The sequence below is a fragment of the Anabas testudineus genome, chromosome 12 (assembly GCF_900324465.2).
Source record: "Anabas testudineus chromosome 12, fAnaTes1.2, whole genome shotgun sequence".
NCBI classification, from domain to species: domain Eukaryota; kingdom Metazoa; phylum Chordata; class Actinopteri; order Anabantiformes; family Anabantidae; genus Anabas; species Anabas testudineus.
Window position 1 is genome coordinate 2,951,567 of NC_046621.1, and position 14,700 is coordinate 2,966,266.

Here is a 14,700-nt window from a genome sequence, read left to right on the forward strand (position 1 = left end):
TGATGGGGAGTGTGGAAAAGAGGTGAAGAGGCGAGTGCAGGCAGGTTGGAGCGGGTGGAGGAAAGTGTCAGGAGTGTTGTGACAGAAGAGTGTCAGCAAGACTCAAAGGAAAGGTGTACAAGACAGTGGTGAGACCAGCTCTGCTCTATGGGTTAGAGACGGTAGCAGTGAGAAAGAGACAAGAGGCTGAGATGGAGGTAGCAGAGATGAAGATGTGGAGGTTCTCCTTAGGAGTGACCAGGTTAGACAGAATAAGGAACGAGTACATCAGAGGGACGGCTCACGTTGCCTGTGTTAGCGACAAAGTCAGAGAGGCCAGACTGAGATGGTTTGGACATGTTCAGAGGAGGGATAGTGAGTATATTGGTAGAAGGATGTTGGAGATGGAGCTGCCAGGCAGGAGGACAAGAGGACGACCAAAGAGGAGATATATGGATGTCTTAACAGAGGACATGAGGTTGGCTAGTGTTAGGGTAGAAGATGTTCATGATAGATTTAGGTGGAAAAGGATGATTCGCTGTGGCGACCCCTGATGGGAAAAGCCGAAAGAAGAAGAATTATGTGTAGAAGTCACATAATCTAATCATCACTCGGTCTCCTTCTTGTTCTCTTGCTCACAGTTTCCAGTTCTAGACTGGTATGGGGAAAAATAACCCTAACCCTAAAAATCTCTGTGCTCCCTTCAGACACAGTTGTCAGGGTCATTTCTGGTAGTTAGAGATGATCCCGATAAGTGTCCACTTTGGATGGTTTCCTGTAAAGTGTTTTTAATGCTGTCTTTAGTAATTAGCTACATAAACACCATTAAACCATGTGTAAATATGTCTTGCTTCTTTTCTGAAGTCAGGAATATTAAATCTGATTTCTTTAGAGGGTCACAGTGGATCAGATGATGTTGTATTAGTCATAGCAAAAAAAAAAAAACATGAACAACATAGCAGAGAAAATATTTAGTAATTAAAAAATAAGGAACAAAGTTCTGTGTTTCCATATACACATATACACATATACATATATACTGACATACAGTAGCACTACATTATTTATTAGTTCACAATATTTAAGTGTTAAATGATCAAAAAGAACACATTATTAAAAATTATTTTCAGAATGAAAAGTTTCTCATTATAATAAAATAGGTAAAAAGATGTGTTTAGAAAATAACAATGACTGCACGTGTAGACATGAGCTTGAGCGCATGTTGCCTCCCTGACTTGTCTCCATTCATTAACCTCAGTAACGTTTGTAACGTCGTCTTCTTTCTATTCTTTCTGTGTAAAGACATAAAACACGTAGTGACTGTAAATGATTGTAAGACGGCTTCAGTGTAATTGTTTAATGACGGGAAATGTGGTAATGTGATGAGTCATGTGGTGTACTGATATATCTGTTTGGCAGCTTTAGAGGACTGTCAGCGTGTGAGATGTAGGTTTCCTTGGACTTGACTGGCATAGTTTATATATATTTGAATTTGTGACCAGCCAAAAAGGACACACGTCACTCCACTCTTCAGATCTCTGACCTGGCTTCCTGTAGCTCCTCAAACCCCTAACGCTAGCATGGTCAACTCAACAGTACCTGCCTAGCTGAACTCCCTCATCCAGGTCTACAATCCATCCACAGCAATCACCCATTATTATGTGATGAATACTAGAAAACATACATACATGGTTAAATAGGTCACTTTTAATAGTTTATTGGTTTCTCCATCATTAACAGACATAAATTCCTTTATACGTCATGACTGGAATGTACTGAACAGATGGAAACACTCAGACTAAGAACCTCAGACATCACAAAGACCTGGAGGAAGAGGAGGAAAGCCGTGATGTAGTGTTGTCGCTGTGCGTGATACTTCAAATTTAGACAACGTGTTTTTAAAAAAACGTTGGGACAGGTTAAAAACTAGTTACAATACTAGTTAAGCTTCCAGTTCAAAAAGATTATTTCACAACAAACATTGGCTCTTTAGGTCTCTCACCATCTCCAAACCAAACCATCATACTTAAATTGAGAAATATGGCCACATTAGTTATTAGCACTCATTCATCTCGATAGTGTGGTGATAAGGGTTAAAATGGCAGGAAATAAAAGACCTGCACACACCTGCTAAAAACCTCACTTGTTCGACTGTAATCACGTGGAGCGGCTCAGGCTGTGGTTCTCTCATGAATGTAAATACTCTGTGGGTAAACAAAGAAGCCAAACTGTGGTTAACCACATCACAGTACCCATGGAGAGCTCACAGTGCTCATTGGAAATCTGTCTAATAGTCAAACAGTGAAAAGTTTTTACATTCAGTCTGTCTCATGAACAGTTGTTGTACAACACACCTTTCACTTTATGATGAACTAAAACACATAAAGTTCTTCTTTCAGTAGTGTTTTAATTCCAACTTAAACATTGGACAAGTGTCCAAACATTTATCAAACCTGGATCCAACGTCTGCTTTTAATTCTCACAGTCGCACATCTGAATCATAGCAGATCAGAAAGTCTGTTAGTCTGTGTGGGAGTCTGCCCTGTCTGCGTCTCCGTCGGCATATCTGACTACACCAACCACCGAGGCTGGTGTCTATATGATCTGAAGAATGAGTTAAAACAAAGGACAGGGGGTGGTTTGTGTTTGTGCGACTGAAAACCAACACAAAATACATGTTTGTCTGGTGCTTTTTCCAACATTTTAACTGATGTGTTGGTCTCTCCGGACTGGACGATGTCAAACGAACAATAATGTGCAGAGCAACAGGAATTAAAGTCGTTAAACTTGGCCTGGAACTGTGCCAGGGACTTGACCCTTGGTCCTAATCTCCCACAGTCCGTATCCTGCCTCCTTCTATGAGCAGGAATGTTAGCGAGTAACACCCAAACAGTAGGATGCAAGAACAACATGGCTTCCACAGTGCATAACTTGTCCAGCTGCACTTTCTCTCATGACAACATTTGAAGCTACAGTGAGTATTTCTACATCAACAACCATTAAGTGTTTATGTGAACGGGACAGAGAACTATTACCCAACTCTAAGACTGACCTCGTGTTAATTAAACCAGCAAGTGTTAATTAGTGAACCTCTGGTCAGAGTCAGACTCATTGTTTCTCTTAGTTTTTAGTCTTTATGCTAATATAAGATCAAGATGGTCTCTGTCTGTAACACACATGAACAAACATCAGCGAATGAGGCTTCAGCACGAAAGGATATTATGTCAGAAATGAGGTTTGTTTTAAAAATAAGAAACACATGATTATGACAAATATTTTTGCAAGGAAACAGGTTCAGTCCGGCTGGGAGCTCAGATATTGAGTCTGTTTGTCTGAGGACGGATGAGTCAGCCTGCTCCCACCCAATCCTGTCCCCATCATCGCAAATCCTCAGTGTCAGGACCTGACATAGAGAAAGCAATGAGCACATTTCTCTTCCTCCTAAAAAACACACTTTCCATGTTTTTAGTCAAGTCTACTGTCCTCTGCCCTCATTTCACTGTTTTATAACTACAGACCTCCAAGAAGCAAACACAAGGAAAACACTCCCACGAGAGCTACTAGAAGCAGTGGGAACCATCTTGGCACAGACAACAGAAAATAAATACCCACGCGATCTCCTGGAAAGAAGCGCCATTAGATGCTGAACAGTCAGTTTACACAAGCAAGTAAACAAAGCTTCATAATCAGGCTGAACATAAGTGATCTCTCCGGTCATTTTGATGTGGTTATAGATCCTGCAAACAGAGGAAGTACTTAAACGTCTCAGGGGACGTGTCAGTAAAACAAAAAACATCCTACTGTCATGTTGAAGAGCAACACTGTCAGTTTCTCTACGGTTTATTTTAGTAATGACGGCTGATGAATGAAGTTAAAGACAAATCATTTTAATTTTAATAGAAAACTATTCAAACAAAGACAGTTGTTATTGTACCTGTAGCTTCCTGAACCAAGGAGCTGCAACAGTTTGACTGGATGCAGCTTCACTTCCATCAAAAATTAAAACACAGACTGTGAATTTCAATGTAACAGTAGTTCTTATATTTTGTTATGTAAGAACCTCCTGAACTCTGAGAAGTGTAATGAAGTGCAAAGTCTAGCGAGCGTGCCAAGTGCTTTGCCTTAAAAGGAAGAGAGATTCAGCATGACTGGCCTTAAACATGTGTTACCCATTATCAAGATCACCCAGATCAAAGGGGAAGTATTTCACCACTCACTTCTCTGATCTGATATTTAGGTTTTAGGTTATTTTGTGCACTTTTGTTAATGTGTTTATTGTAAAATCTTCTGTAATATGTGTTAAACATTTTAAATTTAACTTGATCAAATTGAACAACACAAAAATAAAGTGATGAATAACTGAATTAATTAAATAATTAAATAATAGTTTGTTTTTAGGTGCAGATGGTAATAAAAGTCATGTAGTTAAGAGTTTTTCCCCAGAAGGGTGCGTATTTATTGTAAAAGAAGTTGTTGTTTGGTGCAGTCGACTGATAAGATCTGGCTGCTGCTGTGGGACGGGAAGGTGACATCAGACGTCAGGAATGTCTCCCTGCGTGCACTTTATTGGAGGACGGGGGCGTTTCGGACCGAGGGGACACTAGGCGGAAACTAAACACACTCACATTCATTTCCTGGAGGATCAGCAGCAGGACGAACCGTGCGTAAAGTTGGGAGAAAAGCGAAGAAGCCAGACGCGTTCGATCCAGCGCAGTTTCCACCTTTTCTGTTCTTGTGATTTCATTTTTTGCCACTAAGATGTTTTCTAAGACTTTGCTGCTGGTTCCGGTTCTGGTTCTGGTTTGTGCCTGTTGGTCCTCGGGTGCAGAGAAGAACGGTAAGAAAAGCGCACGTCCTTTTAAATGTAGTCCACATTTACTTTTTTATTTTTATTTATATTTATTTATATTTATTTATATTAATTTACGTTTCTTACTACAAATATTTAACCTTCTTAAACATCTTCTGCGCCACAATTTACTGTTTATTTACTAAAACTTAAAAATATCAGTTGATTATTCGACATTCAGCAACTGTGATGATGATAAATGAGTTTTTTAGGTTGAACTCAGCTAAAGTGGAAAATTTAAACATTGTCTGATTTTGACCAGTTTTACTTTCTCTTTTATTATTTCTGCAACATTCATCAGAGACTCACTTTACTAGATCAAACCTGAATTTAAGAGAAAAGGGGGGTTTTAAAGTCTAGAACACCCATCAAATGTATTTCTTTAATACTGTAAAAAACAGCTCACTTCTGCTGAAATAACTTAAAATGTCCAATATTGAAAGTGATTTTCGTTGTTTTTTTTCTTTTACACAATTAAAACCTGATCATATTTAGGACCTTGTAAGCTGTGAGACTACTAACAATAACCGCAAAGTGTTGAAGGAAATAGATCATTTAAAATGAAATTAATATTAAGCTCCTGATTTTCACTGTTGCTTCAATATGTGATTATATAAAAATGAGAAAAACTAAATATTGTTGCAGTGAATGAGCAGAAACATGCCACATTTTAGTTTTTGCTGTTAAAATAATTTAAGAACAATGAACTGATTATTAAAATAGCTGCTGAATCAATGAATTTGTTGTATGATTTAACAGTTAACTCATGTTTCAGCTGCTTTATATCATTATTTAAGCTGCATCATCACAACATGAATAACAATTTATATTTTTCTGTCCTCAGGCTCTGGACTGGGGAGGACTTTTGTCCTTTTTGATAATTCAGTCACAGACGAACCAATAGACCCAGAGTATCTTGATCCAAACTTTGATTTTAACACCTTCCGTCATAGAAGTGCTTGGATCCGTAATGAAACCACCACCAAGAGCAGCAACAGGCCAAACCTCTCAGAAGAGGCAGTGCTGTTTCTCACTGGTCCTGTGTCCACCATGCTCATCCCTTCCTTCTACACCCTGGTCTGTGTCATCAGTGTGCCGATTAACATCTTTGCCGTGGTGGCCTTCGTTCTGAGGATCCGTCCCAAGAAGCCGGCGGTGATCTATATGCTGAACCTGGCCATCGCCGACCTGCTCTTTGCTCTGCTGCTCCCCTTCAAGATCGCCTATCACTTTCTGGGCAACAATTGGATATTCGGCCCGACCATGTGCCGTGTAGTCACTGCAGCCTTTTACTGGAACATGTATTGCTCCGTTCTGCTCGTAGCTTGCATCAGTGTGGACCGGCTTCTTGCTGTGGTCTACCCCATCAACTCTCTGGCTTGGAGGACGCCGCAGAAGGCCATCCTAGCTTGTGCAGCCATGTGGGTGCTATCCTTTGCTGGCTCGGTGCCACTTGTTGTCCCCAATCAGACAGTTACCCTGGAACAACTGAACATCACTACCTGCCATGATGTCCAGTTATATCGTGCAATCTGGAACTATAAAGTCTACTTCCTCACCCTGTGCTGCGTCCTCTTCTTCCTGCCTCTGCTCGTCACAGTGGCGTCCTACACTAAGGTGATCTGGTCGCTGAGCAAGGTCCCACTCAAGTTACCGGGACGTTCGCGCAGAAGAACGAGAGCGGTGGTGATGGCTTTAACAGTGCTGGTGATGTTCATGCTGTGCTTCGCGCCCACAAACTGCCTGCTGCTGACACACTACCTGCAATTCAACAAAGCCACCGACACCGCTGATGGCTCCTACTCAGCCTATCTGGTGTTTTTGTGTTTGGGAAGTCTGAACTGCCTCCTGGATCCCCTGGTCTACTACTTTGGATCATCCCAGTGCCAGAGACAACTATCCAGAGCCCTGGGCTGTAAGAAGATAACAGGGGGCAGTAGCATCAGTCATTCATCTGACTCGTGCAGATCCAGCACCAGAACAACGCTGACGTCCAGCTCCAAAATAAGCGCTCCAATTGCCAAAATGGACAGTTTCCAAGCAAACCTCAACAGCCAATACAAGAAGCTGCTGGTTTGATAAACCGTCACACTGAGCAGATCAAACTGACTCTTACCTGATATTAAAGTGATTAAACAGTAGAAATAAAAATAAAACATGTGGGGCCACGCATCTGTTTCACAGGGGTTAGCCGGCTTTCTACAACTAGAATAAAGAAAGGGCAGCAGAACGTATCAAACCAACAGAAACAGCCACACAGGGCAGGAAGCTGAGATAAGAATAAGTTTCTAGAACATTTCAGTCCAACATATAATACTGCGAAATGCTTTTATTTTTGCACTGTATGTATCAGAGCTTATGAGTTTGTAAGCTGCACATTTATCTGTAGATGTTACATTTGAAGGACAGAAACCACTTCTTATTATGTCTATTTTTTCTGTATATATATTTTATTCTATATTTTTTCTATATTATTTTCACAGCACTTATGTTTCATCTGTGAAAAGTGACATTTCTTTCCTTTATGCCTTTTAGATGATATATATGAATATGTTTTTTAATAAATATGTTGGTCTATCATTGTGAGTTTCACAGATGACCAACAGAAACCAGTCTTCAGTGTAGTTTGTGTCATGCTCCCTCCTGCTGGTGGAAAGTCTACATTACTAAATCCTGTTAAAACCTTTCTATTACACCACAGCTTGAAATGATTGGTGTGAGTTATTTTGTAAATGCTACAGGGGCTAAACAGAGCTGCAAATATGAAGCATTTTCTCAATTAAGTCGGGTTATGAGACGTCACATAATAAAGTGAAAAGCTGCTCATCAAACATGAATTTATTTAATAATTCTATACTGATTAGTGAATATTTTCATCAGTAGTTTTCTACATTTAAAGTTGTGTTTAGGGACCTGCAGAACTCTTGGTTTCTTTAATATTTATTTTCAAATGGTGATATTTGAAGTCCAATACAGAAAATCATGCATTTGTTCTAGTTCAGTACAGTTAAATAACAGAGATATGTTAAGATTTCATATGTTAAACAGATATCTGCGTTGAACGCAGCACTGCTGCTGCTATATTTTTAATAAATCTGTTCTCTTATATGTTTTTTTCAGAAGAATTTGAACCTTTCTGTGATCTAAACATGAATTAAATCACCGTGTAGGATAGCATACTGTATTGATCAGTTCTTTAGGAATGTGTGTCAAGCAGTATATTTATTTATTACCAGATATCGGAGCTCTTCAATGTCTCCTTACTGAGTTTTAATAAAGGGGATATATACAACAAAGATTTCTGAGCATTAGGCCTTTGACATCCTAAACACATGCCAGTGGAGAAAGTGAAACTACATAATAACTAAAATAAAATGCTGTGGTTATTCTATAAATATTCATATATAATGTTTCATAACACTCCACAGGCGTCACAGCTGTTGATTGGCATTCTTACATATTAATGTAATGTTGACTAAAGCCTGCACCAGTTGATTCCTGGCATCCCAACAACGTCCTTTGACAACACTGTGGGTCAGGACGTGGGAAGTGTCGTTTGGTTACGATCCTCAACTCCTCCATCCGTCCATAACCTGAGGGCGCTCACGGTAGGGTGTGTGCCATCACCTGACCGGGTGACATCACACAGGTGTAAAAACCAAAGGTGTCTAAAGAGGGAATTGCAGTTAAACCAGCGACGAGGAGCAGCTACCCGGAGCCGCACCCGTGGACACAGGTTTGGACTTTAACATCGACAGTCATGGATTTCAGGGCGCGTTGGTTCCAGCTGTTCCTGCTTCTGTGTTACGCGCGGATTTGCCTGTCGGTGCAGATAGGTGAGGTCCCACCTGTTCGTCTTTATTGTTTGTGTTCTCTAGTCGGGACAAAGCTCAGCTCAGTGAGAAGAGAGCCCTAAAAAAACTTTACTAAACTCCTTAAATCGAACAACTTGGTTCGTGTGTTTGTTACTGATTGTGTTGTTAGTCTGTCAGAAGTAGACTGACCCCAATCAGGCGTCGTTGTGATGTAAATGAGTCATGAACAGACGTAACTACTGTAGGAAAGAGGTCAGAGCCCGCAGCTAGAAGGAACTGAAAGCAGTTTGACTTTCAGATGTGGCCAACTTTTGCTATTTCCCTGCACATAAACCTCTTGAATCTCTGTTGTACTTCTGCTTTCTAAATGTTTTCATTCTGACTTCCTAGAGGGAAAAGGCTTCACTGGCACGGAGACCAGTGAGGGGGTGACGCTCAACTCCCAGGCCAGCGAAATCCTGAGCAGCCGTCTTACAACAGTCTTCCTCCCGGTCATCTACATCATTGTGTTTGTTGTGGGGTTGCCCACCAATGCCATGGCCATCTGGGTGTTCCTCTTCAGGACCAAGAAGAAGCACCCTTCGTCGATCTTCATGGCCAACCTGGCCCTGGCCGACCTCCTCTTCGTCATCTGGGTCCCCTTAAAGATAGCGTACCACTTCAATGGCAACAACTGGATCTACGGAGAGGGGCTGTGCAAAGTGCTGGTTGCTTTCTTCTATGGGAACATGTACTGCTCCATCGCCTTCATCGCTTGTATAAGTGTTCAGCGTTACTGGGCTGTGGTCCACCCGCTCTCCCAGCAGAAGAAGAGCAACTGTAAGGCTGTGTCCATCTCCGTTGCAGTCTGGGTGGTGGTCTGGCTCATCACCATCCCTCTGTACCTGTACGACCAACAGGTCCGTGTAACAAACCTCAACATCCAAACCTGCCATGACGTCACCAGGCCCAGTCAGAAGAAGACAGCAGCAGGCTACTTCCTGACAATGGGAACTCTGGGATTTATTGTACCAACCGTCGTGTGCGTCGTATCCTACATCCTCATGCTCAAGGCTCTCAGGAACAGCATGGAGGATCCATCCATCACCAGGAAGCGACGAAAGGCTGTGGTCTTGATCATCACCGTCCTGATAATGTTCGTAGTGTGCTTTACCCCCAGTAACATTATGTTGCTGGTGCACTACACCCTCCTGCTCCAAAATACTACCAACAACCTGTACGGATTTTACATCACCACCCTGTGCTTGGCGAGTCTCAACAGCTGCATTGACCCTTTTGTTTACTACTTTATCTCGGAGGACTTCAGGGATCACGTGAAGAACACGTTCCTGTGCAGGAGTGAGAGGACAGTGGAGAGAATGAGGGTCTCCTTCAGTGCCCTGAAGTTCTCGAAGAAGAGCAACACGTATACGTCTGAGTCGGGGAACACACAGAACACTGACTGCTAGCAGTCTTCTTAAAATAGATTTAGTTTTTAATTCAGAAGAGTCATAATTAAAAGTGACCTCCTCGAAAACTCAGCACTAAGTTACTACTGTTTTATGTTTTGTATTGTTTTTATATCTTTAATATTAGACATTATTTGATGCAGACCTCTGCCGTTTATTTAATATTAATGATTACAACATATTCTCTTTGTTGAAATTTTATTGAGATGAACTCTGTCAGCCTCTCGACTTTGAGACCCAGCTCAAACAGATGCAGACTGCATCCTGTTGCATCACATTTTTACCTCTTGTATGCTTTGAAGCTCAATAATAAAAGTAGCGACGTCTACTCCTTTTATTTAAACATTACAGCACTGAGTTTTTTTTCTCCGTTAAATGTTTTACAGGCCAAGTGGCATTTGCTGCGTTTAAAGGCCTCTATTAATAATTACACAGAAACCAAGAGAAGTTGAATGTTGCTGTGGTTTGATGTGAAACATGCTGTACAGACTGTGCCATTTCGTGGATTCCACCATTAGAAAACTGTGGTCATGTCATTGTTGCACTTGCTCATTACGAAGAGTTGTTTTTGAAGATTTAACTGATCGTACATGACAATGGCAGACGGCGATGGGCAGAGAGAGATCAGATGCCCTGTAAACAAGCAGAGGCGTGTTTTTCACATAACTGTTATTGCCTAACAGGTATCGACAGTCATAAAAACTCAAAGAACAGCATTTTTCAAACTACTAGTACAAAACAGAGGACATGCAGTCCAATGAAATCCATACGTAGGTCAAATTAAACCTTTTTTTTATTCACATCCAATCAATGCGAGTTTGGTAATAAAGTTAATGAACGTCAAAATGACATCTGACATAAGTTCATGGACAGAAGCACAATTGTTTAAATAATAATGTCAAACTTCAGCTCAGCAAATATGAAAATTCACAGATTTTATTTAGGAACCAAAAACGTCTCCCACGATTCAAGCCGATAAACAACATGACACAAAGTTGTTTCCACAGAACTGTACAAGACAAAAACAGAAGTGAAGTCAGGTTTCCTCTGCTAGTCCTCCCAAATAAACAGTGTCACGCATGTTAATTCAAATCCTTTTCACACTTCCTTGTTTGCTGAGTTTCATGAACTCTGTGGTTAAAGTTTTTTTATCATCAAGAATAAAAACTGCAGAAATGTGTGATTAATACAAAGATTTATTTTAGTCTCTGCTGCTGTGAACTTTCACCCTTGGTATTTATTGCGTGGGGTTTTGTGTCGCCATGGAAACCTCTGGAGGTGTCCTACCTGAGCGGACCGGTAATGACGTCAGCGGACCGACAGGTAGTCTCGGGGTGTGTCCCGTCGGAGGAAAACGACATTTGTGAGTGTTCGTTCACAGACTGCAGCTCAGAGACGGTCGACGGCGCTCAGACATGGATTTTACTCGGTTATTGTCGCTCCTGGTGATTTTCTGCTGCTTTTCTGTCTCTAATGTTTCAGGTAAGTTCGCAGGTTGATGTCAGATTCTTGTTTTCGACTCGGTCACCTGCTGACGACACACGTCCAGCTTCACCTCAGGAGAGGAGTTAGTAGAAGAATGAAGTGTTAAAATCTATGTTTTAAAACCTATAAGAAGGATTAGAGCGACGTCTGACCGACTTTATGTCAAACCAGGTTAACACAGGACTGTCGGGAAATGTAGGCCATATGAGAAATAAGTTAATATATTTTAATATATTTACTTAAGAGAAATAAGTTAATATATTTTTAATACTGAAGTTTTATACATGACCAATAACTTTTACAATAGACGGGAAATATTTCTATTTCTATTTCAGTAAACTGCAATAATGGTTGAATTAGGATTATTGAACGTATACAGTCACTTCTGTTCAATGATCAATCTTTTAGATTTGATTCCTTTAAAGTTCCTAAATATAAATAAAATTAGCACAACAGGACATTTTTCAAGTAACTTCCTCTGTCGGACCAGCAGTCAGAAACTCACAGGTACTTTTTTAGAAAAGCTGTAAAAGCATTTAACTAAAATAAATGATAATAATCAAATGATGTTCTGTCTTTAACCAGTTGTTGTTTCAGCACTAATTTGTACTTTTTTTGTCATTTATTTCGATTTAGCTCAACGGGATAAGGGACGGGGGTTCATCGTGGTTGAGGACCCTAAAGAGTCAGGAAAATATATTGTGGATCCAACGACATCAGACGCGTTGAAGAGCACCCTCACCACAGTCTTCCTCCCCATCATCTACATCATCGTGTTCGTGGTGGGACTTCCTACCAACGCCATGGCCCTCTGGGTGTTTCTCATAAGGACCAAGAAGAAGCACCCCTCGTCCATCTACATGGCCAACCTGGCCCTGGCCGACCTGCTTTTTGTCATCTGGACGCCTCTAAAAGTTGCCTATCACCTAAACGGGAACAACTGGACCTACGGAGAGCCGCTGTGCAAGGTCCTCGTGAGCTTCTTCTACGGGAACATGTACTGTTCTGTTCTGTTCATCGCCTGCCTCAGCGTGCAGAGGTACTGGGTCGTGGCTCATCCTCTGTCCCACCACAGGAAGAACAACAAACTGGCTATCGGTGTCTGCGTAGCTGTCTGGGCTTTCATCTGGCTCACATCCACTCCTCTGTACCTGTACGAGCACACAGCCAAGCTCAGTGAGCTCAACATAACCACCTGCCACGATGTCAGCATCATACAAAACGTCAAAGATCCATTTCCCTCTGTCAAACTCCCCTTCTACTACTTCAACTTCATGGCTTTGTTTGTGTTCCTCGTCCCCTGTATTGTGATCATCGTGGCTTACGTCCTGTTGCTCAGGGCTCTGGGGAACAACATGGAGGAGAGTACGGCAAAGCAGAACCGACATAAAGCCGTGGCGTTGATCGTCACCGTCCTGGTGACGTTCTTAGTGTGTTTCATTCCCAGTAACATCATGCTGGTGGTGCACTACTTCCTTCTGAAGCAAGGGGAGGTAAACAATGCTTACGCCTTGTACATCTCCACGTTATGTCTGGCGAGTCTCAACAGCTGCCTGGACCCGTTCATCTACTACTTTGTGTCGGAGGACTTCAGGGACCAGGTCAAGAACACGTTGCTGTGCAGGAGCAGCAGGACTGTGGAGAGAATGAGAGTGTCTTTCAGTTCGATGAAGTACTCCAAGAAGAGCAAGTCATATGTGTCGGACAGTGGGAACACACAGAGCAGCACCTGTTAGTCAGGTAAAGGAGGTATCGAATGCTCTGACGTGCTGTTAACACGGGATCGTACAGACTCTTGTGGCACTGGGACACAGTAGATAGATCTGCAATAATTAACACAGCCCTGTTATGTCACCATCAGATGAATTGTAAATGTGAAGATGGCTGTGCTGCGATGACATTTTAAGATGTGTGTGACTTCATTGTGAGCTGTTACTAGTGTTAAATGTGAAACATAAATATATATTGTTACTGTTATTATATATAAACAGAGAGAATTCCTTTTTAAAACTGCCATTCAGTCCTCTTGGCTGCACAAAATGTCCTTCCTGTTTTCTTCCCCAACCTTTGGCTGACTGGGGAATATGACATGTACAGAAAGTCTATGTAGAAAAGCTAAACTTAATATCCAACCCTGTTTTGTTTTGCTTTTAAGATGTTTTTTAAACTTTTAAGAAAGAGCTGTTGTTACATAGTTTCCTAATTAAACTATACAATCAGGATGTGGTTTCTGTGAAACTCATTTCCACCATCATGTAAGCAGGTCAAGTCGTGTCTGCCGAATCACGTGGCTTCATTTGTCACCATACAGTCGGAAATAGACACAACACTCATCATCATCATCATCAAGGATCAATCTCTGTGATTTGTTAAGAATCTGTGGAATGTGTCACGGTGCCAATAAGTGTACAGTTTGTTTGATTTTAACAAATACTTCATGTTAATGTTCTCTTAGTTGTTAATGATTCTGCTCTCAGAAGATGAGGTCACACAGGAAAAAGAGTCAGAGCGGAGTTTCAGTAAAGAATGTGTAAGAGCGTGATGGGGCTTGTCTTGAGGGTGATCTAAATAGGTCACCATACAACAGGTTTCACTTTAAGTTCACTTTGCATGTAACTAAGACAGAGATCATTTGTGTTTATAGTAACTCCGGTGAGTTGTCCTCTGTTTGACTTCACTTCCTGATTGATAGTTAAACTTGCAGCTCTACTTTCTGTCTACTACAATGTGCTTCCTTCTAAAAGACAATTTAGTGACAACAAGGGCAACTGAACTGAATGGTGCTGACTTTTTATCACTAGATAAGAAGTAGGTGAGCTGCTTTGTTTCAAGCAATAACCCAGTTGTAAGAGCCATTACCCTCCCCCAGGTACAAACTCCCTCACTCACTCCCACAGACTGTGAATGGTGACGGCTTCCTGTTTAATCACGTGTTGAAGCTCCAGGCGGTTTAATGAGACGGTGTCGTTTTACCTTTTGTCAGCTCTCTGTAGTGGAATACCTGGTACTCTGAGCCACTCCCGAGCCACTTACATTTACACAGCTCCTGTCAAACGGGGCTTATAAAAGTGTTACGTAACGTCTGAGATAAAAACTTAATAAAATACCATCAGGATTATATCGA

At 41.4% G+C, this 14,700-nt stretch overlaps 3 protein-coding genes across 3 annotated transcripts; all 3 read left to right on the forward strand.

Moving 5' to 3' along the window:
- The first annotated feature begins 4,584 nt into the window (after nucleotides 1-4,584).
- LOC113159874 (proteinase-activated receptor 1-like) lies at nucleotides 4,585-7,442 on the forward strand. Its single transcript, XM_026356838.1, has 2 exons — nucleotides 4,585-4,816; nucleotides 5,673-7,442. Exons 1-2 carry the CDS (start codon nucleotides 4,738-4,740, stop codon nucleotides 6,905-6,907), a joined length of 1,314 nt encoding a protein of 437 aa, XP_026212623.1. The 5' UTR covers nucleotides 4,585-4,737; the 3' UTR covers nucleotides 6,908-7,442.
- Nucleotides 7,443-8,461: 1,019 nt separating this feature from the next.
- On the forward strand, nucleotides 8,462-10,439 carry f2rl1.1 (coagulation factor II (thrombin) receptor-like 1, tandem duplicate 1). Its single transcript, XM_026356201.1, has 2 exons — nucleotides 8,462-8,664; nucleotides 9,034-10,439. The coding sequence occupies exons 1-2, from the start codon at nucleotides 8,589-8,591 to the stop codon at nucleotides 10,089-10,091; spliced, it is 1,134 nt and encodes a 377-aa protein (XP_026211986.1). The 5' UTR covers nucleotides 8,462-8,588; the 3' UTR covers nucleotides 10,092-10,439.
- Nucleotides 10,440-11,416: 977 nt separating this feature from the next.
- Nucleotides 11,417-13,798, forward strand: f2rl1.2 (coagulation factor II (thrombin) receptor-like 1, tandem duplicate 2). Its single transcript, XM_026356202.1, has 2 exons — nucleotides 11,417-11,573; nucleotides 12,213-13,798. The coding sequence occupies exons 1-2, from the start codon at nucleotides 11,507-11,509 to the stop codon at nucleotides 13,310-13,312; spliced, it is 1,167 nt and encodes a 388-aa protein (XP_026211987.1). The 5' UTR covers nucleotides 11,417-11,506; the 3' UTR covers nucleotides 13,313-13,798.
- Nucleotides 13,799-14,700: the final 902 nt, after the last annotated feature.

What these genes read in the sequence shown, in the direction of transcription:
- LOC113159874 (XM_026356838.1), top strand. Translation starts at nt 4,738, where the DNA reads ATGTTTTCTAAGACTTTGCTGCTGGTTCCGGTTCTGGTTCTGGTTTGT. An exon ending in CTCGGGTGCAGAGAAGAACG is followed by an intron (nt 4,817 to 5,672) that starts GTAAGAAAAGCG and finishes TTCTGTCCTCAG; the next exon opens with GCTCTGGACTGGGGAGGACT.
- f2rl1.1 (XM_026356201.1), top strand. Translation starts at nt 8,589, where the DNA reads ATGGATTTCAGGGCGCGTTGGTTCCAGCTGTTCCTGCTTCTGTGTTAC. An exon ending in TTGCCTGTCGGTGCAGATAG is followed by an intron (nt 8,665 to 9,033) that starts GTGAGGTCCCAC and finishes CTGACTTCCTAG; the next exon opens with AGGGAAAAGGCTTCACTGGC.
- f2rl1.2 (XM_026356202.1), top strand. Translation starts at nt 11,507, where the DNA reads ATGGATTTTACTCGGTTATTGTCGCTCCTGGTGATTTTCTGCTGCTTT. An exon ending in TTCTGTCTCTAATGTTTCAG is followed by an intron (nt 11,574 to 12,212) that starts GTAAGTTCGCAG and finishes ATTTCGATTTAG; the next exon opens with CTCAACGGGATAAGGGACGG.